Raw genomic sequence first — 26,793 nt, 5'->3', positions numbered from 1 at the left:
AAAGAACAGACGATGGAAAAAGTCCTGATAACGAACAATTTTAAGTGTAAACTACCTTCGTCAAAACCCTTTAGAATCGAAGTAAATTGGAACTTAACTGCACTAGATTCCTTTCAAAGTATAGTTTCTTTATATATTTCAATGTGGATTTAGAGCCTTTGTCTGGTAAGCGATGACTGTGAGTGACATCTTTGTCGGCCTGACGATGTGGCAGATCCCTTAATCAATTCTGCAGTTGCCACAAACAGTGGGATTTAAGAGGGAGGAATATAGGAAAATGACGTGTCGAATAATGGTAACCATTTAGGAAGCTAGAAACAGTGGCATTAGCAAACGACAAGAACAACATGAATCCGAAGTCCTTTGTGTCAAATGGAGTTAAAATGGTGGAAAATTAATCATCGTCAGATCTTTATAATGTCCACAGCACGTGCCTAAGTGACTTGATAAAGGAAATACAACTTCGTCCTATCATTTAGAATTTCCATATTATGTCGCTTTGTAGCCATGTTTTCCTAAAAATGACAGTGAAATTGCCTTATCTTCTAAAAGACTTAACATGCCGCTGGCTGTTATGAACACGCTGACGAACCTTTGGATTCCGTAGAAGACTGGCAATTTCGTGACTGACTCAATTTCTCAAGAATGCTTTGTTCTGTGGAGTTACCTAATTGTAATATCATTCGAATTGATCGAATGGCGATAGTGTTCTCTAACGCCAGAAGTTTACAATCCCACCATTTTCGAAAAACTTTTGTCGAAATCTTTACATATTCAGTGTTAATGTTTCCCTTTTCACTTCGCTGGCCGCTGTGACCTGACGCGTTGGGGTTCGAGCCGTCCGCCGCTGGCTATGGCCTCACAGGAATGTTTCCGCCGATTTGTGCACGTCTGCAATAAACGGTGCGGGAGGCAATGCGCGTTTGCTTCTCTGTGGCTGTGAAGGGCTCAGTAGTCGCTTTGATTGCCGTGGGTCGATTTGAGCTCATTCGATCGTGAGGGACGGGGGAAGTGTTTGGAACCGTCGATCCAATCGCGCGATTCGAGAAACATCGGGACGTGAGATCTCTCCACAGCAACGAATTCTGCAAATCTTTGAGTCTTTAGACACAGTTTTATTTTACAATTCAGAGGCAAGTCTTATGTGGGATATAAACAGGTGTACCGATACCACTTCTTCATTGTCTTTAAATATTTTGTGCACTGTCTCATAACTCTTTATATGCATACTTATTTACAGACCTTAATTACGATTAGAAGCACTTTCGAACTTCGCTAAGTATGTCGATGGCACGTCAAGGAGATTAAAATGGTTCTCTGATTTAAATTGTCTAGTAAATTATGTCCCACACAAAACAAGCTACGTTGTCGGATTCCTGCGTCTTAAAGCTGCTAGATTTTGTAATTTCCTGCCTTTATCGGCGTGAATTTTGATAACATTTGGAAGTCAGTACAAAGGTGGATGTTTTCCTTGGTCTGTTATCGGAAGTAATCGCTAGCATTTACAGTTTTCTATATATCTGAAAGAAACTATAAGAAGAGTAACATAAATTCACAGTTAATCAGATTTCAGAGCAGTAGATGGGGCGCAACTTCCGTTCGACCACGTACGGCAACCAGGAAACCACTCGCGTTTAATTGGTTCTGGAAATTGGGTGAGTGTCCCTCACAACTCCTTTTTTCTTGGAACTCCATCGTCCCGTTGCAAACTGTCTGATAGTCTTTTCGTGTCTCTTTCCCTCCCTTCTTTCCTTCTCCACTTGATGTTGATGTTTCGTCGAGATCATCTCAGCCTCTTCCTGTTCTCCTTTTATCTGTATTGTTCTTAATTTCGAAATCCATTTCCTTTCTTTCATGAGTCCGCCACAGAGAATCTTTAATACCAAATCACGTTGTCCGTTAAACCTTTGCTTGAATGAACTTAGGAAATGACGTTTCGAAAGTTGACTTTTTACTTCATATCTCAGAAGTTTAAAGATAGTAATTACAACAAACTAGGATTTGAGGTTTTCACGGCGGTAAGTCCGAAGATGGCTGTTTTCTGGGTTATAGCGATCACTCATCGCCCTGATGATGGAGGCAGCAAGGACCTCTGAAACGTTTACCAGACTACGCGACGCTACAACCCAGAAGACCACCATCTTATAATTACAACAAATTCATATTCAGACTTGTTTGGAGTCCATAATCTACGCCTTGATGGAAATAGGAAATATGCATATACATTATCGACTCACTGACAGGTATCTCCGAAATGTGTCCCTATAATTGTTAGCTGTGGACTACTTCTTGTTCTGTTTGATTTCCTATACGGCCCGCTTTTTTTGTGAATCACCCCCCTGAACCACGCAACTTGTCGTGCCGGGGCCACGTTCTGCCCTAAAGAGGGGTGGAATGTGCTCTGGATTATTAACGAACTCCGCCCTATTCAGGATGCGTGATTCGACTACCGGAATAGTGTGACCGCGGTAGATTACCCTCATATCTACGTAGCCAGCCACTCGCGTGTCGCCTTTAATTCTTCTGTTATTTTCGAACAGTGTATTGATTGACGCCAGGTCGCGGTGTTCGTGGCTGAAAAGACTTTGAAACAGACGTAGATAGGACGATAATATCGACATGGCTCGTAAAAAAATTGAGCTTGCCGGTTTGGATGGGATTCAGCTGGCTCACGGCAGATTTCAGTTTATTAACTCGGTGATGATAAATTTTGGGTTGCATGAAAGTGGGAGAAATCTTTGATCAGTTCATGGCGGTGATCCCCTTCTTGGTGAAGGAAGCAAGTACTTCTGAAACGTCGGGAACTTCTATCAGACTAAACGGCGGAACAACCCAGAAGACAACCATCTTCAACTTCACCTCGCTTACAAGAAACTGTTTGCATGAAACTTATTACATGCAACCAATTTCAAGCAATGTGTTTTCCTCTGTGTACGACCCGTCTTAGACTTTATCCTCCGAAGGGTCTAACAACGTTACTAGCCCAGTAAGAGGAAATGATATGAGCAATGCTCCTGGCGGGAGGAGGATGTAACTCAGGTGAGGTGAGACAAAGGCCCGAGGACTTGTCAGAATAGAGTTCATTGCCAAGCATTGCAATTTGGTGCCGGCATGTGTCGCCATGTCTGAAAGGGTAGTAAGGATACGCTACGACGAAGCCAAAATTAATATTGACGTTACTTTTAGGATAAAAATTTTGTGGCATGTGCAACTGCCGTTGCTATCGACTAATGTGGTCGACAAATGTTACTGGATGTGTAGCTTAAAATGGCGAAACCGCAGTCATTCCTTATAATAAATTAGGTTTTATTACTCGCAGCTTGACATCGAGTTATTCAACACTACGTTAAATCTGGTGTAAAAGAAGGGTACTTTAAATAGGCCAAAGCGATTACTTTAACGTCTATGTATATCACCATTCCAAAGAAACATTCTGTTGTACCTATTCAGTTAGAGCAACGTCGTTAAATCATCTAATAACCTATTTTGTTTATTTAGAATCAGACAATAACCTCATTACTTAATGCTGTATCGTTCTACAGACCGTTCCTATAAACCTCTTGTATTCGGAGGCAGGAAACACGACTCAGTGCCGTATTTTACGCTGACTCTGTCAGATGACTTACAAACCAACCGTCAAACTGCAGAATCCAATGGTTCAACGCCTGTAGTTTTACGAAAATCCCGCCATCAAACTCGATCATTTGGGCAGTTTCATTAAACTCCAATCTCATTTTCCAGCGACCCATCTTAATATTATTCTTACTTTCCCTCGGTTGTCCAAAACACCGTTTTCCAATTCTTATGCATTTGTTACGGTTTTGGGTCGATTTCTTATATTCTGGTTATTATCTAAGTAATCTGAATGAAATGTTTAAGTGTCGTCATTTGTCGGCTGTTCGAGGCCTCTTTCTTGAGCTCTGTTTAAATAGGAGCGGACCTCATAGAGAACGTTGAAATTGTGTAACACGTGGTAAGGCTTATTCTTTAAATGTTCTTTTGTAACTTCACAGTTCAGAGGGAAGGAGTTAAAGGGACGAAGGAGATAAAGCAAATTAAGAAAGGGTGAGAGAAATGAGGATACATACATAACTTCCCGTTTAATTTCAGCGGAATTTTACATCAGTTCCGTATATTTGCAATTCTCTTCTGTGTCCTGGAGTCTTCTCCATCCTCACACACAGAAGTGTGACGTCATGATGACATGAGACCCGCTTAAAATAGAATTCCAGCAACAAGGCCGCGGTATTATACACGGTTTTTAAAGGCACGTTAAAAGTTCACGAGAATAAAACCTTTTATTGCCAGGTACCTGTACACGACGTAACGCGGTACGACGTACTGAAAAGATATATAGCTTCATTTCGGCCGGTGCAGTATCAGAAGGCCCTTCTTGCGAGGGGAGGGACATTCCGGTATTTCTGTGAATAAATCTCTCCGGTTGCTGGCTGACTTCTAACCACATTTCTCTGCACATTTTCGTGGAAGAAACCCTCAACTAAACATGTTAAAACATGAGTGTTCAGTAAAGATGGATGTCTTCTGGCATGTTGCGCTGTGTTGTCTGGTAGACGTTTGCCGACGTGTCAGAGGTCATACTGCTTCCTTCATCACAATCCAAGTCCCGAAACAGCGTTTGATACCGTTGTTAAACGTGTTTTATTTAGTTATAAAAGCTTGCTTATGTGCTTAAGATGTTTATAATTTTCACATTTTCACATCACAGTTAGAAAAAAGTTGTAACTTATCTTTCAAAATTACAATTTACACAGAGAGAGAGAGAGAGAGAGAGAGATCTTCATCATCTATAATTTTATTAAACGTGTTTTTTTTCATATGCCTGCATTCTTATGGGGCAGCAATTTAAGTGAATATACATATTTATGGTCCTGTATAATTTCGTAAATCAGTTTCGTGAGGTAGAATGTTATGGTGTGTGTCTGACAAGTTCGAATGTGCCGCGGATGAATCGTTACGGTACACTGATCCAGAGGAAAGGAAATTAAGTAGATCTGTATGATATAGCTAGCCTGTTGGTCAGTAATCGAAACCTGCATATAATAAATTCTAGGCTATAATATTATGTGGAGTGCACAAGTTACGAATCTGTTCATCATGCAGGTTAGTTACTCCAATCTGCCAGACACGGAACTGTAAGCCACGAGGTCCCACCCAAAATAGTGGGGCTGTAACACAGTTTACAACGCAGAGTGTCTTTTCGTATTTACGTTTTTTAAACAAAATTGCAGAAAACATTTGTGCTGCAATTGTAATCCGCTCAGTCACGCTGAAATTCCGCTTTATTACATTCGGAATGAAATCTTTATATGATTTGACTGTCAGTAGCCATAATATAAATGCCATTATTTTTGTTTCTCCGGAAAAGCAACCAATTTTTCTCTAACAACAAAATATGTACATTAATGTTCAGTTTAAAAACTGATTTTGTTTCCACTGATTTCTAAATCACTAAATGTAAGTTATGTACAGTATGTGAGAAAAGAAATGTTATCATCACAGTGCACTTGTTGAAGGAAAAAAAGTGTAGGTGTTTTGAAGTTATGTTCGATACGTTGTAATCATTTTAAGGATTTTGTTTTTACGTTGAATAAAAAGTGACGATAGATACTGCGTACCCTGTGTGCCGCCTATGTTTTAATACGCGTTGATCATTTTAACAAAATAATTTCGAGTGTCTCTGAATTCTTTAACAATAACGTTCAGAATCTACTCACGTATGAACCTGTTTTTTTTATTCGTCGATTGCTTATCATTATAGCGTTTCTATCCTGCTATTATTTCAGAGCAAGATACATGTATAAACACCACACATTGATCACCCCTGACGTTACAAGAATGACTCATTATACCTGTTCATATTTGTACGTTTTGAGTTTTCACGGCGGTGAGTCTGAAAATGGCTGTCTCCTGTTCATATTTCGTCACGAAACTTCAAATGCGTGATAATTTCGATGTTTGTCTCCTTGGTTGCAAGGTCGTGTGGACTTACAAGTAGAAACCAACGTTTCGGAAGAAAGTGCTGCCTATATTCGCCTGTTTGGAGACTTCCTATTGACCCGGACCGTCGCCCCCCCCCCTCATTCCACGTCTCTGATTGGTCCATTTCCATAGCCTTCGCTTCCTCTAACCCCATATAAATTCTTACACTCCCTAGCATTGCCACTTCAGCCCTGAAGATGTACAAAATATATTTTTCCGAAACGTTGGCATTTATTTATGATTCTACATGCGGACAAAACTCAAAGACATAAACTATCATCCTCACCCCCGTCGAAACCTCAATCCTCACATAACATTTTTTGTTTTGTTTCGTTGCTATCCATCCTTTCTTTTTTTCTTCTGTTTTCTTCCATTTTTTCGTTTCGCCTTGTCTCATTCTCCTCGTACCCTTCGTTTCTTCTTTCGTTCTTTGTAAGGGTTCAGATAAAGGCGGCGAATGCATTTGCCATTACGACAGAATTCTATACAGGCGTCTTTGCCGAGAAGGGTTACTTACAAATCACGAGGCACATTATATTAACAAGCAACCCCTACACTACCAAGAGGGTGCATCAAACCGCCCCTAGCGCGCCGTAATATTGGAAAGTAGCAGCCACTAATTCCACAAACACTCATAAGTTTTTAGCGAAGGGGAAGAATTGATGGAAGTCTGTAAGACGCAGAAAACACTCCAGACGTCTTGCGGAATTAAGTAGATTGTGGGTGGCGGGGGGCCCATAAATGTTTTTCACTATTTCATTTTTAAATAGTGATTTATATTGAGTATTATGGGGTAGGGGAGAAGACGCAACCAACCCTTGCTATGAGATTGTGTGTACACTCGGGTGAGTTTCCAGTAACAGGACGGTTTAATGCTCCGTTATGACGGAATTTAGAACGTCGCTGAACTTCAGAATGTTTCTTACGTCAGATGTCTCCAGTAATTATAAAAATCCAAAATTACGCTAAAAAGTTTTGTTCCGTTTTATCTCAGTTAAGTTAATTAAAACTTGTTTATGTGTTTCATTAAAATAAAGCGTGGCATAAATGTCAGATGTAAAATAAAAATTAATATTCTGGAGTTATTGAACAGTGTTTTATTTTTAAATATTTAAGATCTTTAACAATAATTATTTATGAAAGTAATATGAACTGTGGGTGAACAGATTGAAACTGAAAATTAACGCCGAACGTTTTGAACACGTTTATAAGGTTTATTTGTATGCGAGTACATAATTAATTTGCAAATGCTTTGAATAGGCACGTAATATTTTATCATAATTGGTCCATTTTGGACTGATTACTATCGACAAACGAGACAGTTAGGAGAAGTTAATAGTCGCCTAAGAATTGTCACAGAAAGCTCGCTCAGATCGCAGTATTATTTTCTGTTGTGTGTACAAGCGTCTGTCAGCATTACTTCATCATTTTATCTCCCAGTTTAAGCCAATCATATAGTCCATTAATATCGTTTTCAGTGCTGTGTTATTATGACGATGTGTATTATTACGAATGCATATAAGCTGGCTTACATGTTAATTACTGTGCCACTGGTTATCCCAATGGAAACTGGATTACTGATTCTGATGTGGTCACGAATTATAGTTTCATTACTGAGCGCTGTGGATCTGCACATCATGAGGCCGAATTATAAAAACAGTTCTTTTTAGGGAAGTTCGACATTTACGATTCTCCGGAATTAGTTTCAGCGGCTGACTCATTGCATTCTATTCACGCTCGATGTTGTTCATTGTATGTTAATAACACGAAATTTCGGGATTCTATTTATAATGGAAATTTAATATTTGAGTAGTTCCGTCTGATACTACTTTGTTATTATCATCATCATCATCATCATCACTTTTGGCTCTTGTAGCTGTTCAGTCAGAACGTTAATAATGAATGGAATAATAATTGTTGTTATTATTACAAATCCTTTCCCTTGCTTCTCGATAAGTATCGAAAACGAAAGAAATGGACATATTTGAGTGTATGACAACCAGCTGGCATAAAATTATATCAGAAGAGCTGGTTAGATCACCTAGAAAGAATATACAGAAGCCGCTTACCCAAAAGAGCTTTTCAATACAAACCCCGGGGTCGACGGGTTGCTAGAAGACCCAGGAAAAGATGAAGGGATCAAGAACACCTTGAACTGTATAGGAACAGGTCTTAAGACATATCCCTTATTTATGTTCATGAATAAGAAGAAAGATGACAACCAGTAACTTCGAGAAGGCAATGTAATTACTTCCCGAAACGTCGTTTTCTTTATAATTTTGGTGGACCATAATTTTATAACAACATTTCTCCATATTGTTCTAATGTTGTTTTGGCTTCTTGGCCGTCATAACGGTAGATATTTGTCTGTCCATTTCTTCTTTCGCGATATCGACAACAGACGTTTCGAAAGCCTACATAAGTCATTCTAGTAGCGTTCTCACTCCAGCAGTTCGAATTAGGGTTTGATTATTGCCTAATTTGTATTATTTTTGTTACTTTTAACTGTTTAATCATCTCTATAACATTAATTATTAACTAAGTGCGTCGTAGAGTAAGACAAATGAAGTTTCTGTTGTTTTGCTGACAGGGGAAAACGTAAGTAGGTAAAATTAATTCAGTTCTGTTCGGAGCTACGGACATCAAAATCTGAATTAGTAAGATCAGAATTCTGATTACAGACTCGTTTTGTGTAGGTAGAGGCCCTTATGATTTACCAATGAGAGGACAGACTTGAACAGTTCCAAATGCGCTACGTCACTCTCCGTATAGAGAGAGAGAGACATTCTGTTACGGAACGCATGTCGACCTCCGGCTAACAGACTCCTCTATGTTGCCTCGTTGTTCCGTTAAAATGTTTTTGTGATTCTCGCATCGTCATATCTACAGGCAGTTTGTACCTCCGAAGGCTTACTTCATGTCAACAAGTTAAGCATGGAAATGGAACACGTGAATTTACTAGATGTATTTGTTGCTATTTGGCCTGGGCTGTTATTTGCCTAGATGCTTATTTGTTTCATAATAATATTGATATTACATTGCATAGACGTTTTTATATTTTGTTAATTATCCACCACATCGAAATGTTTCTAATAGATATTGTATATTTTTAAGAGAACTGTATATTTTGTCGTGTGCCAAATTAAATCCAGACTACAACTTTATGATCTATTTTCCTGAAGTCCATTTTAATATTATTTTTATTTTACACCTCCGTGTCCTCAGTGGTGTCTTTCCTTCGGGTTTTCTAACTAAAATTGAAAATAAATTTATCATGTTTACAATTCGTGCTACATGCCCCATACATCTTATCATTGATAATGTTTTACGAACAGTACAAATTACAAGCTACTCGTGCCCTGTAGTCTGGCAGATACTGACCCGCCTGAGTCATCGACTTCACGTCTCTTAACCGCTCTGTCTCTGTGTTGCAGCGGGCACCCCGAGCATCAGGGATAGTTTGCCACACCCGGTCCACGTGTACGAGGGTGATGACGCTCTCATTACGTGTGTGGTGCGGGACATCGGGGAGAACACGGTCATGTGGAAGAAAGAGGACCGTGAGAGACATAGTCGACGGGTGTTGACCGCCGGGGAGAACCGAGTCACCGCCGACAGGCGCTTCAACGTTCTGCATGACGCAGGTGAGTCACCCCCCCCCCCCCCCCCCCGGCGCGAAGGCTTCGGACGAGCCCAATCCATTAAGGCAGGTTTCAACAGGTTTCCTATGGTTCGATTAGCGTACCTTACATCGCAATTTGAACGGATTACGTTAATGCATGCTTTGTGCCGAGTTGTACCCCCGCTGTTGTCACGGGCTTGGCCCAATATTTGTCTGAATCTTTGTTCTGGGTTTCGCCCCAAATTATGCGCCATGTTTTGTGGTGGGTTTAAAGTGGGTTTGTCTCATGGTTTCCCCATGTTCCATCCTGGATATTTTAACGAATTATGTCCCGGATTTTGACAGGTTTGGCCCTCAGGGTATTTTCCAAGGTTAAGTTCCGCGTTTAATCATCAGTTTTTGGTCCCCGGTTTGATGCAGGTTAGTTCGCCGTTTAGTAAAACGGGCGATACATGTATTCTGTTCGATTTGGTAAACCGGGCTGTTCCTGATCTATTGTATAGTTTTTATAACGTTTGCTGAAGAGGAAGAAAAAAAAAGTGATTTTTAAGGTTTTATGATTTGAAGTATTTTAAAAAAGGCAGACAATAGACGATCATTTACTTACTTTTAATGTAAATGACCGAATTTTGGGATTTTAGAGTGATCCAGTTTGCAGGGAAATGGATATGACGTCATATTTTAAAGAACGTAACGGCTTCCATTGTTATTCTAAACAATTTATAAACATATATTGCGTGACTTAAAACTTGCCGGGGTTACTAATTATAACAGCTGATTTAAGTATGCGACAGAAGTATATTTTTTGACAGCAACTTCCGTTCTGTGAATCGCCGTGTTATCCCAGCAACTTCTCCGACAGTATTGTTCGGCGGGTGACACTAACAAGATCTTGCAGGCGTTGGTAGCATTATGTTACTGTCATAGTTACTTACGGAGTTTCTCGTTACTTCTGGCCAACCTCTTATTACTGCTTCCTTCTTTGTTCCAAGTATTTTCCTCTGCATTTTGCTTTCATTCTGTTATTTTCTTCTTTCTTTGTGAGGGGCCAAGTTTAACTCCTGTATAAATAGAGACACATTTATTGTTTTGGATATTTTAATGCGCAACTTGATTTTTGAGTCTATTACACAACTGTATTGGTTTGATTTATTTTTTTATATATTACACTTTTTACCAAAAGCACAAATTCTGAACAGCTGGATTTCCATCACACCCGCACTTTGGGACCAATTTCAAAATCAGAAGCCAGTCGCTAAGCAACGCAATCTAATGTTAACGCAACTTAAAATTAAAATAGATATATCTTCTTTCCCCGGAATATCAACTGAACATTTTATCCGATATTTCGGTATATTTTACGCAGTAGAATAAAAGGTTTATATTACAATCTATCCTTCTCAGAGGCCACGTATTTTATTATAGCAATTCAGAGGATAATAAGCTTTTTCCTTCAAAACATTTCATGTCGCTGTTTCTGTATCGTACTGTACATAGAATTGAGTTGTGAAATATTTCTACATTTATGTAGGAATAAGAAAAGAAATGATCCTATCGAAAATTGGGAAGATGTAGTCCGCTTTGTAAAGGGCCTCGCTTTCTGATGGCATTGAAGAAATATACAAAAGCCACCAGTGATCTTTGTGTACAAGACAGAGAGATTTTGGTTTCTGGCGTGATCCCTTTAAGTACTGAATACAAAGCGAACAAAAGAAAGGAAATACATAACGAAGAATGGCTAACGGTGTGGGATAAAATTCTCCTCATTTCTATACCAATTCCATCCTTTTTACTTTCTTTCCTCAAACTTTTCAGTTTACTTTTCCATTTACGATCTTCCTATGAACCTGTTCCTTCACTTATCCTCCGCCATTCCTTTACCTTTTTCTGCACAGAAGTTGTATTATTGAGTTGGAACCGATCACACATAAAAATAAGTTTGCTCCATGAGCTTAAGTAGCCATAAAAGTATTGAACATATTTCAAGTGTAATATTCTGTATCAGTAAATTTCCCTGGAACGATATAGGAACTTCACAATAATGTGGATATTTTAATAAAATATAGAAAGTGTTTATTATCACATAGCAGGTAAATTTAATCGTCCGTGTTTGCACAAGGTCAGATGATTATGCTTTTGTGAAAGGGTAGATTTGTCAGGATGTACTGAGGAATACCCAGGAAATACCTGTCTCTGGTCCCCGATTTCAACCTTGACCTAGATAATATGAAACAGGAATGGCAAATCGGTCGCCACGTTCATTATGTAGGTCGTGGCGCGTTGATATGGGAATTATGTGGAAGGAAAGGGGTCTATTCTAGCTTAAGATCGTTTTCCAGTTTTTGTCTCGAAGGCTGAGGAGAAATGTTGACCTCTGGATCAGGGGTCAGTTACGGAAATGGCACAGTAGTGAGTTACGAATCGCTGGCAATGTTTTTACAATTTTGACATAAAATTACATTATTCATAGAATCAAGACGTGCAGAAGAAAGAAAAAGAAACTTTTTCCTCGTAATGTTTGCATAATTAGGTTCTATTTCGTTTTATGGCAAATGCCGATGCTATTATATATTTTTATATCTGCACTACGAGGGTGTTGCCCGGAATTATGAATATCGAATTTGTATTAACTATGCTGCAGGAAACTGTATTAAGGTGGTTTTTTTTTTGTACATGCGTGTAGAACGCTTAAAATTTTCATATGTTTAAGAATTCGTGTCGTCGTAACTTCCGGTTTTTACCTGAAGAATTTTTCGAATTGGCAAAAATGTATTATTCTCTCTCTTCGGCTTTAATGAATGAGGCCTTCCGACTTTTCCCAGTTCACATTTAATTATAAATCCATGAGCCCTTATATTTAGTGGGACCTTATGGATATGATGGGGTGTGTATGTAGAAAGGACAGGGTGAGACGAGAATCGCAGCCTGTTTCAGAGAATCGCCCAAATTTTTGCCGGAAGTAACAGATCAGACATAAGGAGCATGATTCAGGAAAGTAGATTCCTCTGCCGTAATTCTAAATCGAGCGATCATAGTAAAAGAAAGATGTTCACTGCCTAATAAAAGTCATTTATATGAACGTCAGACTTCAGAGCCGTAGGATCTTCAAACCGTTTCAGATTATCCACAGGAAAACTATTACTACTAACAGCAAGGTTAGGAATTTAATTGGATTAGGTTATAAAATATGAAGTAATCCCTTAAACTCCTTAGATATGTTGTTAAGTGGCTGACTACTTCCGAGAACTTTCTAGCTCCTCTCTCTCTCTCTCTCTCTCCCTCTCTCTCCCCTTTTCCCCTAAGATCTGCTTTGACTTGACACCCCACGGTTACTATCAGCATTAATGTGGAGGGTACCATCCTACCCCCCCCCCCCGCGCGTCTCTTAAACTGTCTGTTGTGGCTGCACAGTTACGCTTAAGAAAATTAATATAGTGTCGTTACGTTTGGTGGAAAAACCTAATTGATCACAATTCATATAATCATATTGGAAGTTTGTCTGTTAGTTGATAAAACGCGAAAACTAACTTGTTTGTCCATGCTTTTCTAGAAACAAACATTATGCTAATGACTCCTGAGAAGATAGCAAGAAAATTAAAAAAATACATAATCAGACTTTGTATTCGTAGACGCTTAATTATGTTGGGTTAAATAAAAATAATTCTTAATGAGAGGGACATGATACACAATAGGATGTTTGTGAAATATTTACATTTCATGTCCCCATAAAATATCACAGTTATTATATGGACCGCCTGCTTCAACATTCAACCATTTTGTATTATACCAACGCAGCGTATTTATTTGTTTCGTATTATTTCGCAGTAAATAGCGATTACTTTCTTAAACAGCATTTATAACTTGGTATTTGTCATTTTATTTAAAGTGGGAACTGAACTTTTAAATATTATTTAGATGAATATCTTCCTTAAACGGTTTAATACCGACTTCTCTGTGTAGAACTAATACAAAGGTATATCTCTCATCTCTTTTATTGTGATCTGGATTAAACTTGATCAGTAAGTGAAGGACTGATAATTCGTAGCGTCACGATGGACGTTTAACACACAACGAGCTTGTCTGAGCAGACTCTCATTAGTAACTGCAAATTATTAAATTTGTCAATTTGAAATTTTAATCCCCTTTTGGTAATCTTGTTATGCATTCGGGTTTCGTCGTATGATGAGAAATTAACTGCATGATAGCCAACCAGCCTGTCAACTGGTTGACAGTTAAGCTAGTAACCTCAATGAGGTTATGTGTAATAATGAAACTCTCTGGGGCTGAGGCTTTAGTACATTCCGTCACTGCTGCAGTCGACTGATATTGATATCACGAGCAGCCAGAAATATTGAATTGCATTCATAATGTGACGACTCATAAATTTCAGGTGGGTGTACTGCAATTTGGACTTTATCGAGTTCCCAACAAATGCTGCATAAATCTTGAGTCTTTAAAAACAGTTTTTTTCATTCACTTAATGTCAACAATTTGTAAATGTTTCAAATATATATTTATTATTCAAGTCTATACACAAACTTTTAAATTGTTGATGTTAAAATTTAAAATTAATATTAATATTAATTTATGTTCCTACTTTTACAAAGAATTTTTATGACAATATCCAAACTCATTTTCATATAAATAATATTAATAACTCAAATGTTAATTATATTGTTAATAATTTCACAGAATAATGAACAACTAACATAATATGCAACATAATATGCAAAATAATAAGAAGATCAAAGGAACACCCACAACAGTAATCTACAATCTACAATCAATGAAAAGCTTGCATTAATAAATATAGAGTAGTTTTAAAGATAAAAAACCTGAAGATGATGCTATGACATTGAAACATGTAGTAGTATAAAGCGCAATATTGTAACATCGAGATAACGATGAATGGCGCAGAATATTAATATTAATTTTAAATTTTAACATCAACAATTTAAAAGTTTGTGTATAGACTTGAATAATAAATATATATTTGAATTTTAAACACAAACATGACGCATCTAAACTATAAACTTGTAAATGTTTGTTTCCTACAGAATCGTTGAAAATCGTGAAGACAGAGACTCCAGTGTAAAATTATTGTCAGTAGCTCAAAATGATAGAACAGATTGAAGAATATGGAACGATGGTCGATATTTTATACACTTCACTGATATGATAACTAGTCTACTTTTATATATTTATTGTTACTAATTTCACGCCTATTTGTTATTCGCCATAACACTAGTTCGCGAGGATAGTCAAAGACCCGCAAATAAAGCAAGTCAGAAGCATGACTCCTGGTAACACTAAACATTAAGCTAGATGTGTGTATTTATTTATAGTTTATCTAAAGACGCTCTGACTGTATAGCGTCTAATGAAAGGGTGATAGTTAATAATGAATTTAAAATGATGTTGAAGGAAGCGGTCGTGGCCTAATTTAAGACACTACCCTTGCATTTGCCGTGGGGGACTGAGGAAAACCACGTATCGCCCTCCCCCCCGTCAGGATAGCCGGTCTTCGGGCCGATATTTGAACCCGAGACCTCCCGAATACGAAGCAGGAGTGATAACCACTCGGCCACGACGTAAATGAATGTGTGAGTGTATGAGTTTAAATACAGGGCCTGCGGTTGTGTACAGACCGACACGCAACAATACTTACTGTCTGAAATTTGAGACGAAAGTTTGTAACTAAATAATGTATTTATTTTCCTTAACAGTTTCGCCGGGTGACCAGGATGATGAGGCAATGTCAGGCAAGTGCTTTTAGTTCTTAAATTGCTGGTGCTTGTAGGGTGACGGTGTTATTGGTGGTTCTGCAGACCTGTTCAGATGCACAGAGCAACTTACATTCCGATGTTTCCGAGACAGGTTCTCACAACAGTGAAAGATGCCGATAAGAATTGACATTGAGAGGATCATAAGTTTTGTCCGCTTTTCGCATTTCGTTACAAATTATGAAACTTCCAAGTTAGATAATGTATGGAGAGAACTGTATTATCGTCATTTATGAGAGGCGTACGTAAATAACACTGGGCAAGAAAACACGTTCATGTCCTGGGACCTTCTCGCTACTTATTTGTATGAGATCCATAATATGATTCCGTACTGAATGGTGAGGAATGTGTACCAGATTAAAAGGTGACTGTGGATAGGTAGGGACATTGAAGGAAACCATTGCTGCATACTTTAAGCTACTACACCAGGTTCTTATTGGACATGCAGAGGACCTCGGGGTCATGTTACGACCGGTATTCGAACGCATTACCTTCTAAATGGGAACCGTTTCTTTACCGATGTACACAAACATCATTTCCAATACTATCCTGCTAATGCGTAGTCTGTGTGTCCCGTATGGTTTTGGGCTAAAACACATTACAAGTTTATTCAGTACAGCCGAATTAATTTCAAATTTTGCAAAAGCATTGCTTGTATCGTCACGGACAGCCAGTGTGAGGACGATGAAAGTAGTGCGTCATGAGAAATGCACAATTTTAGTCAGAAAATCTGGAGGGTAGACGCTGCTAGAGAGATCATAACATTGAAATGGATCTTAAAAATAAAGGTGTGAGGATGTGGATTGGATTCAGTTGGCTTGGGGTAGGATCCAATGTGAACACAGCAATGAATCTTCAGATTTTATAGCGACCATAAGCTTCTCAAGATGGGCCCTGCTCCATGAAGTTATTTTATCAGCACTGAAGATCCTCAAGAAGATTCCTGTTATGAATTTATTTTATTAACATTACTTTCATTGTTAGAATAAATTGCCACGTTTTGTACTGCATAGAAATAAACCTATCCAGTATTTCGAAGATATCAGGGCTAATGTTTATTCTGTCCTACAATTCGTGACATCACTTTCTACAGAGGACTGTAATGGATTATTAATTTGTAGTTGCCAGATCAAATTGAACTGAAAGTAGTTGTTATTTTGTGGTTGCTCTATCCACCGGACAGGTAGCGGAATCATATTTTAATAACATGGTTTTTTTGTCATTGTATTTTCATTCGTGTGTTAAGCATAATTTTGATTTTTTTTAAAAAAACGAGGGAGACTCACAGATAATTTATAAAATATTCACAGAATAGCTCACGCAGAATGATGAACATGCCTGTGAACACGTCAACATTCTTCATTCTGTCCAGTGTGAATATAATTTATCTCCGCTTAAATTTTAATTTCAGATGATTGTCTCTTGCTGTTACTTCTGTTTGTTAGAACCCAAGTTCTGTTTTATAGAGTAAAGTATGAACTACCAGTATTTTCTGAAATTTAATTTATGTTTAATCTGTGTTTTACCTAGATTTGTAGTTAAAGTGACAGTAGTGCATTTACAGCATTTTTAAGCGTGTGTAAGTTTTAAGCTTGCGTCTTTCCACTATTACCGAATTGTTTTGCATTAGAAAGTACAATACCCACGAACCTGATTCGTCAAATATATTTGAATCTACATACATTTTTAATTTTATAAATTCGGAGACACTGAAAAATCCGTATGTTCCAACAGATGGCATTTGTGGTAATTTGTTGCCCGTACGTTTATCTGTGGCCTTTAAACATATTAAATTAATCAATTGATGCTTTTACTCGTACCAGAGGCTATTTGAATGTGGTTGTGGATATTTGATCACCAGATGGAAGTCATATCCATATTTACAATGCGGTAGTTATTTGCTACTGTGTTATGGGTAACATTTTATTACGGACACAGGAAGCACGTGTCGTTTCTAATTAGTATTGCACGGATCAGATCTGGAGTCCACCGACTATTCTATGTGTACCTTGATCTTTTTTCCATTGGGTTTAAAACATCCAGATCATTAAGTTAAGCTGACTGCTCACTTCCATCTAATTCCAAGATTAAGAATGCATGGAGTTTACCTCCAGTCATTTTATACATTTTTGTGGTATAGTGGATAGATGCAGGACGGCTTTATGTTTGTGAAGTTTTTCATTAAATCTTCCTCTTCTTCTATGGCTCTCCGGACCGTATTCGGTCCATGGCCTCCTCAATTCTCCTCTTCCATTCGGTCCTCTGTTAGGTCCATCTTTGATCGAGGTTTCGAAACGTCTTCCTTTTTACGGTGCAAGGTTGTTAGCCTTGCGACCAACCCCCAACCTGGAGGACCAGGGTTCCTGTCTTAGTCTGACCTCTCTCCCTAGGGAGGCCCTACCAGTAGCTCTTGGGGTCACTGAGGTACTCAAGCCCCACCACCACGACAAGGTGCAGGTACCATTAAGTGGGGTTTTCATTAAATAAAGTAAATAAATAATAAAGTGTGGAATGTTAGGTTAACAGTCAATCTGCACAGGAATTCTTGATTGTAGTTTCAGCGTTATAAAGAATCGATCGCTTGTTTCCACCTTAATTGGCGACCTTTAGCAGATTTTCTTCAAGTGTTTGAAATTAATAAATATGACTGCTAATTTGTATATACATTTTCTGTTGCTGACTGTTTTATTTTCCTCTCATATTTGTCACAAGTGTTTTATATCAGGGGGTTGTTGAGCGAATATAAAATTGTTACGTAGAAAATGACTACCCTGTTTCTCGTGACCCTCTTCGGACATCGGTAGTCCAGTCAGTCATTTGACTAGAACTTTCAATAAGTCTACAATAAATCCCTCCCCAGACATTATTATATATGTAAGAATTTGGTCAATGGTTATAATGATGATATATTTCCAGGTGGTGATGTGTGGGTCCTGGTGATCAAGGATGCTAAACCCAGTGACTCTGGTATCTACGTATGTGAAGTCAATAGCAGCCCAATACTGAGGTCGTTCCACAAACTCAGTGGTAAGTATAGACAAGACTGGTACTGCCATCTGTTTAGTATTAGTAGTGGTAATGATGAGAGAAGACTAGTAGTGCCATCTGTGAAGTACTAGTAGAGCTAAGGAGAACAAATAAGACCACTACTGCCATCTGTTAAGCACATTCAATAGCTTTCATATCAATTCAGCGAAAGCATTTAAATTGGTCAAATGTCTTGTATTTTATTTATCCTCATTTCTTGTGTATCTAACAACATCAAACCTGGTGTTATTTGAACCCAAAACAAGTGACAAAGTAATATAAGTACTAAGCATCATGTGAGCCAACAAACACTTGTGGACAGATGAAGCCTCATACTTTTGTTAAATAGACATGTAATACTTAAGCTCATACTGCTTTCTCGACACACTGTGCCAGGGACAAATGAACAGAAGTGTTGCAAGTGACTTCTGTAAAATTATTAAGTGGATTTATATGTTCCATGGAGCACGGTCCTTTTTTAGAAAATGACCGTCACTTGGCTAGTCAAGATATTTCCCATCTTTAACTTAAGCCAAAGGTGCATTACCACGTAGTAGTCGTGGCAGTCTTCTCCTGCAGACCTGTCCACCACTGAGTGTTGCTTGATGATGCTGAGGTGGGTTTACATTCGACTGTATCTACAATCCTTCATAGGTTAGTGGTTGCCAAGAAAATTCTTCTCTTATTCCTTGTTTTTTTTTTTTTTAGTGTTGTCCAGGGTGCTGCTTCCACCAGACAACATGACTGACCCCATGCTGTATGACAGCCAGAAGGGCCCACAGGGACGCAGTCACAACTACACTGATTGCTGTGTAAATAGCAATGTATCGTCTTCATGTTTTGGCTTTTGCAACATTCAGAGTATTTTGGAAGGCAATACAGGTCAAGACCCTGAAAACTGCGAAAAGGACTTTCCAGCAATTGTTAGGTGCATGGCAGGTAAGAGAACACAGTCATGTTGATCTTCTGGGTTGACACGTGCAAACGTTTTGGAGGAATTTGAAGAGTTTGCCCACGGTATCAAGAACAAGGCAGTCGGTTGCTCTTGTACATCAATGCCCCAGCTCACAAAGCCACCGTCGTCCGCTAGTTTTTGGCATTCGAAGGCGTCATGGTTCTTAATAACCCCCCCCCCCCCCCACTTGCCTGATTTTTCACCTTGTGACTATTTTTTGTTCCCTAAACTAAAATTGAAAATGAGAGGCTTGTGTTTTGATGACATTGAAGACATTCAAAAAGCTGCGACCAACTTCCTGGAGGCTGTTCCTAAGAAGGACTTTTGGCAATGCTTTGAAAACTTTATGATCTTTGTAATAAGTTTATTGCTGCAGATGGAATGTATTTCGAATAATATGCAATAAAAAATTTAATTACTTGAAGATAAATGTGTTTTTTAAACCAGTCCAGAAAATTGTGGGACACGCTGTAGACTGCTTTGCTAAGATACTTTTGTAAATGTGGTAAAATCGGAAGTGAATGACCAGATGCTTAAGAAGTGAACTCTTGGAGACTATTAACAATATTGATTATAAATTTTAAAACTGTAAATTTCAGAAACACTGTGGAATTGAATTAAACAGTTACCTGACATGTTGTTCTTGTGCTGATGCAGATGGAAGGAATCATGTACCATGCTGTATCCAGGAAGCAGTGCCCGACATTTGCCAAGATGTTTGTCGCGGAGAGTACACTGTGATCACCGACAACATCAAAACTCACTTCTCGTGTTCGGCTTACACTGAACAGACACTTTCCTGTATAGTAGAGGGCATAGGTAAGATTCACGTGCTGCCTTTATATCGTACTGTGTTGATTTATTGGTTTCTGAGTTTGTTTATTATGACTTTCATTTCCAAGGGTTGCAGAGCCTGACTACAAAATGCCATGTTCCCTTCCTCATACTATACCACCTATACACACTGCAAGACGAGAAAATAAGAAACAGCAAGATGGTTACAAAAGGAAAATTTTGGAAGTTGAAAAAAGATTAAATTATGACATAATAATATGGCACTATTATTACTAAATTTTTACCTCGTATTATTTTGCTTCTAGAAATTCTTCCTAGTCCACCAGAAAATGTAGAAGTTGAAGGACTGACTGAGAAGGCGCTGAAAGTGTCATGGACCCATCCATTGCAGAACCCAGAGACTGTCTCCAAATATGTTGTGAATGTGACAATGCTGAGATCATTTGATGAGGACACAGAACTTCCAGATGACGGCTACGCTGCAGCCACCGACAGTTATGTCCTAGCTGCCGGACTCTACAACGCGACCGCGAGACCTACGACCAGCACGCTAAGTCCACAAGAGGACAGAAGCACCCTGATAAAGGTAGGCTCATCTGTGGTCCTGTTAATTTTGAAAATTTTGATGGGGAAGCTTCTTGTAAAACAGCAATTCGTAAGACCAAGAAGAAGAGAGGCAGTTAACTGAAAGTGGATTTTGTGGAAATGATTTGTGGTGATAGCAGATGAGACTAGTTCAGCATTGTTCAGTGGCAAGCTTTGATATTAACTGGACTGAAACTTTAGCTTTTACTAAAAGATGATCAGTTTTCCAGTGAGTGAGTTTAGTTTAGTTTAGCTGTGTAGTCTGGTCGATGTTTACCAACGTTTCAGAGGTCATACTGCCTCCGTCATCAGGGCAATTACCAGACTACACAGCGCAACAACCCAGATGACAGAAATCTTCAATGAATTCTTAATCTTCAATATTCAATTACCCAACTTATAACTTCAGTATAAATATTAGTGTCAGTAATATGTTTTAATTTTACGATCAGATTCCAGGAAAGTACAACACTACCATAGTGAATAGTCTGAAACCATATACAATGTACGAGTTGTCTGTGACCGCCCTCAACATCCATGGAAGCAGTTTACCATCATATTCTGTAAGGACGCTGACCCTGACGCCCGGACAAACGAAGCCCAATTCTGTGGCTCAGGTTCCAGAACTTCCAGACATCAAAACGTGCTGCACCAAGAAGGGCATCTCTCATCCAACGTGAGTGCTACAGTGGCTTATTCAATAGACACTATATTTACTGATATGTAACCCTGTTGCTGCGATATCTGACTGAAGTTGAACAACCATCCATTACATCCAATTTTAGTCTTCTTTAATAAATATTATTCTCCCTTTGCCATATATACATAATGTGACTTCATTCACTGACCTAGTTTGAAGCATTTTAAGTTTTACAAAAATTTTGTTACAATAAATCTGAAAAAGTATCGCAAATTTTACATATTTTTATTTCATACTCATTTATTCAGAATTTATAAAGCATAGAAACACTTAACTGTAAGTGAAATTAGTAAATCATGACTCCCAAATCACTTTTAAAATCTAGATAATGTTCTATTCGATAAAGTTGAAATTTACAACATCCCATTCTCTTCCTTTAACATCCATTTTAGTATTATCCTTACATATATATCTAGGTCTTTCTAAGTCATACCTTTCCTTCAGGTTTTCCAGTCAGAATTTTCTCCAAAATTCTTACTTCCCTATGCCTGCTTCTGTCCCATTCTCCTTGATATTATCATCCTAAAAATATATGGTAAAGAGTATACGAGACTATGCATTCATCATTAAGCAGTTTTCACCAGCCTCTTGTAATTTCACTCTCCTAGGTGCAAATATTCTCCTCACCGCCCTGTTCTCAAACACCCTCAATCTGTATTCTTCCATTAATTCGAGAGACCGAGCTGTAGCACCGAGGAAATTAAACTTGGTGCTAAAGACGCTGCACTCGCTGTTTTCATAATCAGCTTCTGTTTTCAGGTGTGTGGAAAAGCTGTGTGATCCAGCTCTGTCAGATATAGCCGAGGTGACAGATCTCATGATCTGTGCTCCGTGGGCCGCGGCAACATTCTCGTGCCTCACAAATGGTGTAGACCACACATCATGCTGTCAAGCTCGTGGCCTGCCTGACCTGTGTCAGGAACTTTGCACTGGCAATATCACTCAGCTTGACTTCAGCTACTTTAAGTATGCGTACCCAAATTGTCTGTTTATCTTGGTATTAATATAAGCAGTAAATGAAATAAACCTTTAAATTGTTTTTGATTCAATATTTCTAAATATTTTTGGATCACATTTCTGTAATTATAGTTAATATATTACCTCTTGAGTATTTACAAGATAAATTAAAATTATATCATTCAGCATAAATGGCTTATAGCCGAGCTACAGAAAACCACAGGAGATGCCAGTGAATACAAAATATTTTTGTTCTCAAACTTAGACGTCCCAGTGAAGTAATTTTAACTTTCAATCACCTGCTCATGACGCAAACAGATTAGAATCAGTTTTTATATATTATCTGTAGCTTTCCCAGTATAACTATTGTTAAGTCTTGTTTGTTTTCTGTTCCGACTGACGTGTTCCTTCTTGATCTAACATGTGGCTGTCTTCATGATTTCTTCAGCAAACTTACAAGTGATACAAATGAACTTATTACATTAAAATCTTATGGGCATGTAAACACAACCATAATATTAGACCCTGGTCACACGACTGTACAAAGTACATCCGTTGCAGCGGACGTACTTTTGTACGGACGTAGGTGAGGACACCACACGAGCGCAGTGTGATGCGTCGGTCGCCCCAGTGGAGCAGGAAGAAGCCGTTGCGTTCTGTGGTCTTGCCCCTTCATAATTCTATGACGGATGTCACGATGTGCGTTACAACGGACGTACATTGTATGGTCGTGTGGCCCCAGCCTAAACAAGTCAAATAAATAATTTATTTTACTTCAACATGTTTTTAAGTTGGATTTCGTCTCAAACCAACATCTTTGCCTCTGATATCATACATTGTGAACAAATTTCTATGAGATTGAATTTTTTCCTGCAGGTGCTTGAAGTACATGAGTGACTACACTAACTGCTTGCTTCAAGGGTATGGTGTGTTGCCAAGTGCACCCACGAAGGTTCATGTGTCCCACATTGATATTGAATTTTCAATCATCAATTGGGACATCCCCAGTACTCTGGGTGACACCGTGCTGTATTACAATGTTCACTATCGCAAGATGGCAACTTATGACAATGAATACCACATCATCAGCAAGGTTCATTCTCCATTTATTCTTGAGAATCTCTCCAGCAACACAGATTATGAAGTATTTGTCGAAGCTGTCAATGGCCATGGTGTTGGGGAACCTTCAACAAGAGTGATCTTCAGAACAGAGAGTAAGGTGAGGAATGCCATAGTCTTCTTTTTCTTTTTCTTCTTCTTCTATGGCTCTCCGGTCGGTATTCGGTCCATGGCCTCCTCAATTCTCCTCTTCCATTTGGTCCTCTGTTAGGTCCGTCTGTCCGAGGCTTTGATCGAGGTTTCGAAACATCTTCCTTTTTACGGTGCAAGGTTGTTAGCCCTGCGACCAACCCCCAACCTGGATGACCAGGGTACCAGTCTTAGTCTGACCTATCCCCCTCGACCAATCTGGCTAGGGAGGCCCTACCAGTAGCTATGCTACCGCCAGCATAGCTCTTGGGGTCACTGAGGTACTCAAGCCCCACCACACGACAAGGTGCAGGTACCATTAAGTGGGGGACAGATAACTACACATTCTATTATTTGTAATACTTCTGTAAATATAAGTGAAACTATCTAAGTATGATTTATGTAAGACTTTGTCTAGTTTCATGATTAATATAATTTAAAAGTTTAACAGTTTCCATAAACATTCAGTAAAATCATTGCAGTTTGCATCGTACAACTATGGAGGTTCATATGCTGAATATCTGAATGGATGGAAGGATAGAGGGAATGAAAGATGAGTGGAAGGAAGAACATGATAGATACAGGGAGGGAATATAATAATAGAAGGAAGAAAATATGAAGGGAAGACAGACTTGTGATTATATAGTTGAAGGGATGGAAAAGTGGACAGATCTATGAAAGAAATAACTTCTTATAATAGAAGTAATAACACAAGGCATTAACTAATTTCAGCTAGTGGAGGAGAAGACAGAGGAGGCGAGTTTCTACAATGTGACGGCATGCTGTGTGGAAGCAGACCTGAACGACGTGTGCTTCCCGTTGTGTTCGTACAATGCCAACATGTCAGACATCAAGTCTTTGGCAGGTATTTGTGGTAGTGAACTCCACAAGCTGTTGCGATGTGGAGCTGGCGGAAGGAATCATGGCTCCTGCTGTTCCCGCCGCGGCGTGCCAAACACCTGTCTTTCCATCTGCTCTGGTGTAATTGTGGACTCACTCATTGCAACGGCCACTGCTTGCATCCCCTTCATTGGAAACATTGTCCAGTGTTTTGAAGAAGGTAAGTGAAGTCTATAAGCATCTTCTGATTCTTTAGCTATCTTTTTTCTGTTCCATGACAGACTTTTCAAGCCAGGAACAACATTCCTGCTGTCCCCTACTTCATTCAGGCTTTGCCTCTTTCCCCCCACCATGTAGACAGGGATTTGAATTTTCAAATTTGAAGTTAAGGATACAATAATGCGTCTGTATGTTGCAAAAATGAAGATGTCTAATGTCTGTTGGTGAGTTAGAGTAGGTGGAAAGACCACTATGTACACTATATAATAGGTAAAGAGTAAACATATATGCAGGAGGATTTATAAAAGGATAAAGATGGATGAAGAACGATTTTTCACCACCCCGGTAGAGGCATCATTAGAAGATGATGAATTCGCTTGTTGCTTAGTGCACCGTATTTTCCTTGTTTGAGAGTTCTGTAAGAGCCATCTGTGTTCCAGGAACGGGTTTGCTTCCTGGTCCTGTGTCAGAGCTGCATGCTACGTCGGTAACCAACACAAGTGTTGCCCTGCAGTGGGAACCTCCTACAGATGGCAGTAATGTTACTGACTATGTGATCCATTACCAGAAATTAGACAACACTTCTATACATGAAACTGTTCAGAAACTTAGTCATGTAAGTACTCACTGGATGTTATCTAGTTAAGTGCCTTCCTAGTATATGTGTAAGTAGGAAGAAAATTTTTGATACCCATACATGCACAAAAAAACTCAACTTTGAGTCTAATATCATGAATAATTGCTAGGTATTTTACTGAAAGGTATATTTGTAAACAGTTTTCCTAATTGTTCTGTTTCTTGTTTAGCAACTGAGCCTGTCTGACACAAGATTTGAAATCTCTGGTCTTGAAACAGGGGCCATGTACAACTTCTTTGTGGTGTCAAAGAACATGCACGGAACATCTCTACCTTCCTCGATTCTCATGATCAATGTCACTAACACAGGTATGCAATCAGCACTACATGCAGTCAGGTCTACCATACTCCAGAGTATGAAAATTTGGTAAGAATCCATTTTGCCAATTAAAGTCGGTTCTTACTTTAGAGGAAAATAATTTAAAATTTAACTTGATAAGTTTATTTTTATTCTGATCGTTTCTGTTGTTGCTTGAGTTTATCCCTCTCTGATCTCTGATGTATTTATAATTTCCTAAATGGTTTTGTTATATTCCTTTCATCTCTTTTGTCTTGAGCACAAATGTTTCCTTAATTATTTTCCAAATTATGCTCAGAGACATCACACTCTGTTACTCTGTAGTGTTCCAGTTTCTTAAACATTAATCAGTTTATTTCACATTTTTCATAGACATCTCCTAGTTATGGTACCTGATCATTTACTTCCAAATAGACTATAAACAATCTGTCAGTGTTGCACGTGTTATAATACTAATCATCTCAACTGTTTACAGTACTGGATGACAAGGGTATCCCCGGAGTAACATCGCCGCCTCACTCACTAGCTGTCTCCAGTCATAGTGCGACCTGGGTCACGATATCTTGGCAGCCACCAGAATTCAGCCAGCCAGCTGAACACCTTTCTTACAAGTAAGACTTTGAAGATTTCTGTCTTCTGGGTTGTTGCGCTCTGTAGTCTGGTCGATGTTTACCAACGTTTCTGAGGTCATACTGCCTCCGTCATCAGGGCGATGTATATGTCATATACAGTACTTTCCACAAAATTTACTCAGACGACAACAGTTATTTATAACAGTCATTTAACACGTTGCATTCTCTTCATCTTTATGGTATGTATAATTGATACTGAAAGAGATGCTGAGATTTTATGCAGAAGAAAGAATAAAATGTATCTGTTTGCAGACTGTATCACAAGTCCACTGCTGATGATGAATATCATGCTGTAATGACAAGTGTGACATCACATACGATTGAAGGACTCAACCCGAACACCCAATACATTGTGTATGTTACTGCCATTTCTGAAAAGGGGCAGAGTTTGCCTTCAGAAACTCTGATTGCCTGGACTGATCCTGCATACCCAGCATTTGTGGAGGTAAGTTTAAAGTTAAACATATTTATGTCTTTCATTTGTATTGTTTTACCTT

At 38.7% G+C, this 26,793-nt stretch overlaps 1 protein-coding gene across 4 annotated transcripts in view; it reads left to right on the top strand.

Annotated features, from left to right (window-relative positions):
- LOC110831049 (Ig-like and fibronectin type-III domain-containing protein 2) overlaps window positions 1-26,793 on the top strand; it is a 216,472-nt gene that overhangs the window by 180,147 nt on the left and 9,532 nt on the right. For 3 of the 4 annotated variants that reach the window (XM_087358814.1, XM_087358812.1, XM_087358813.1), the window contains 14 exons: window positions 9,435-9,644; window positions 15,348-15,383; window positions 18,321-18,431; window positions 19,140-19,370; window positions 20,044-20,205; window positions 20,487-20,767; window positions 21,219-21,442; window positions 22,226-22,432; window positions 23,300-23,642; window positions 24,404-24,731; window positions 25,171-25,346; window positions 25,537-25,675; window positions 26,140-26,275; window positions 26,549-26,741. In XM_087358814.1, the coding sequence (XP_087214940.1) occupies window positions 9,435-9,644; window positions 15,348-15,383; window positions 18,321-18,431; window positions 19,140-19,370; window positions 20,044-20,205; window positions 20,487-20,767; window positions 21,219-21,442; window positions 22,226-22,432; window positions 23,300-23,642; window positions 24,404-24,731; window positions 25,171-25,346; window positions 25,537-25,675; window positions 26,140-26,275; window positions 26,549-26,741 (2,777 nt within the window). The remainder of the gene's footprint in view (window positions 1-9,434; window positions 9,645-15,347; window positions 15,384-18,320; window positions 18,432-19,139; window positions 19,371-20,043; window positions 20,206-20,486; window positions 20,768-21,218; window positions 21,443-22,225; window positions 22,433-23,299; window positions 23,643-24,403; window positions 24,732-25,170; window positions 25,347-25,536; window positions 25,676-26,139; window positions 26,276-26,548; window positions 26,742-26,793) is intronic. The other variant, XM_087358815.1, reaches the window with a different exon arrangement.

The sequence above is a fragment of the Zootermopsis nevadensis genome, unplaced genomic scaffold (genome assembly GCF_977971745.1).
Source record: "Zootermopsis nevadensis isolate Lab colony 2312 unplaced genomic scaffold, Znev_1.0 Znev_ptg000030l, whole genome shotgun sequence".
NCBI classification, from domain to species: domain Eukaryota; kingdom Metazoa; phylum Arthropoda; class Insecta; order Blattodea; family Termopsidae; genus Zootermopsis; species Zootermopsis nevadensis.
Note: the sequence above shows the minus strand (reverse complement) of the source record. Positions and strands in the feature narration are given on the sequence as shown.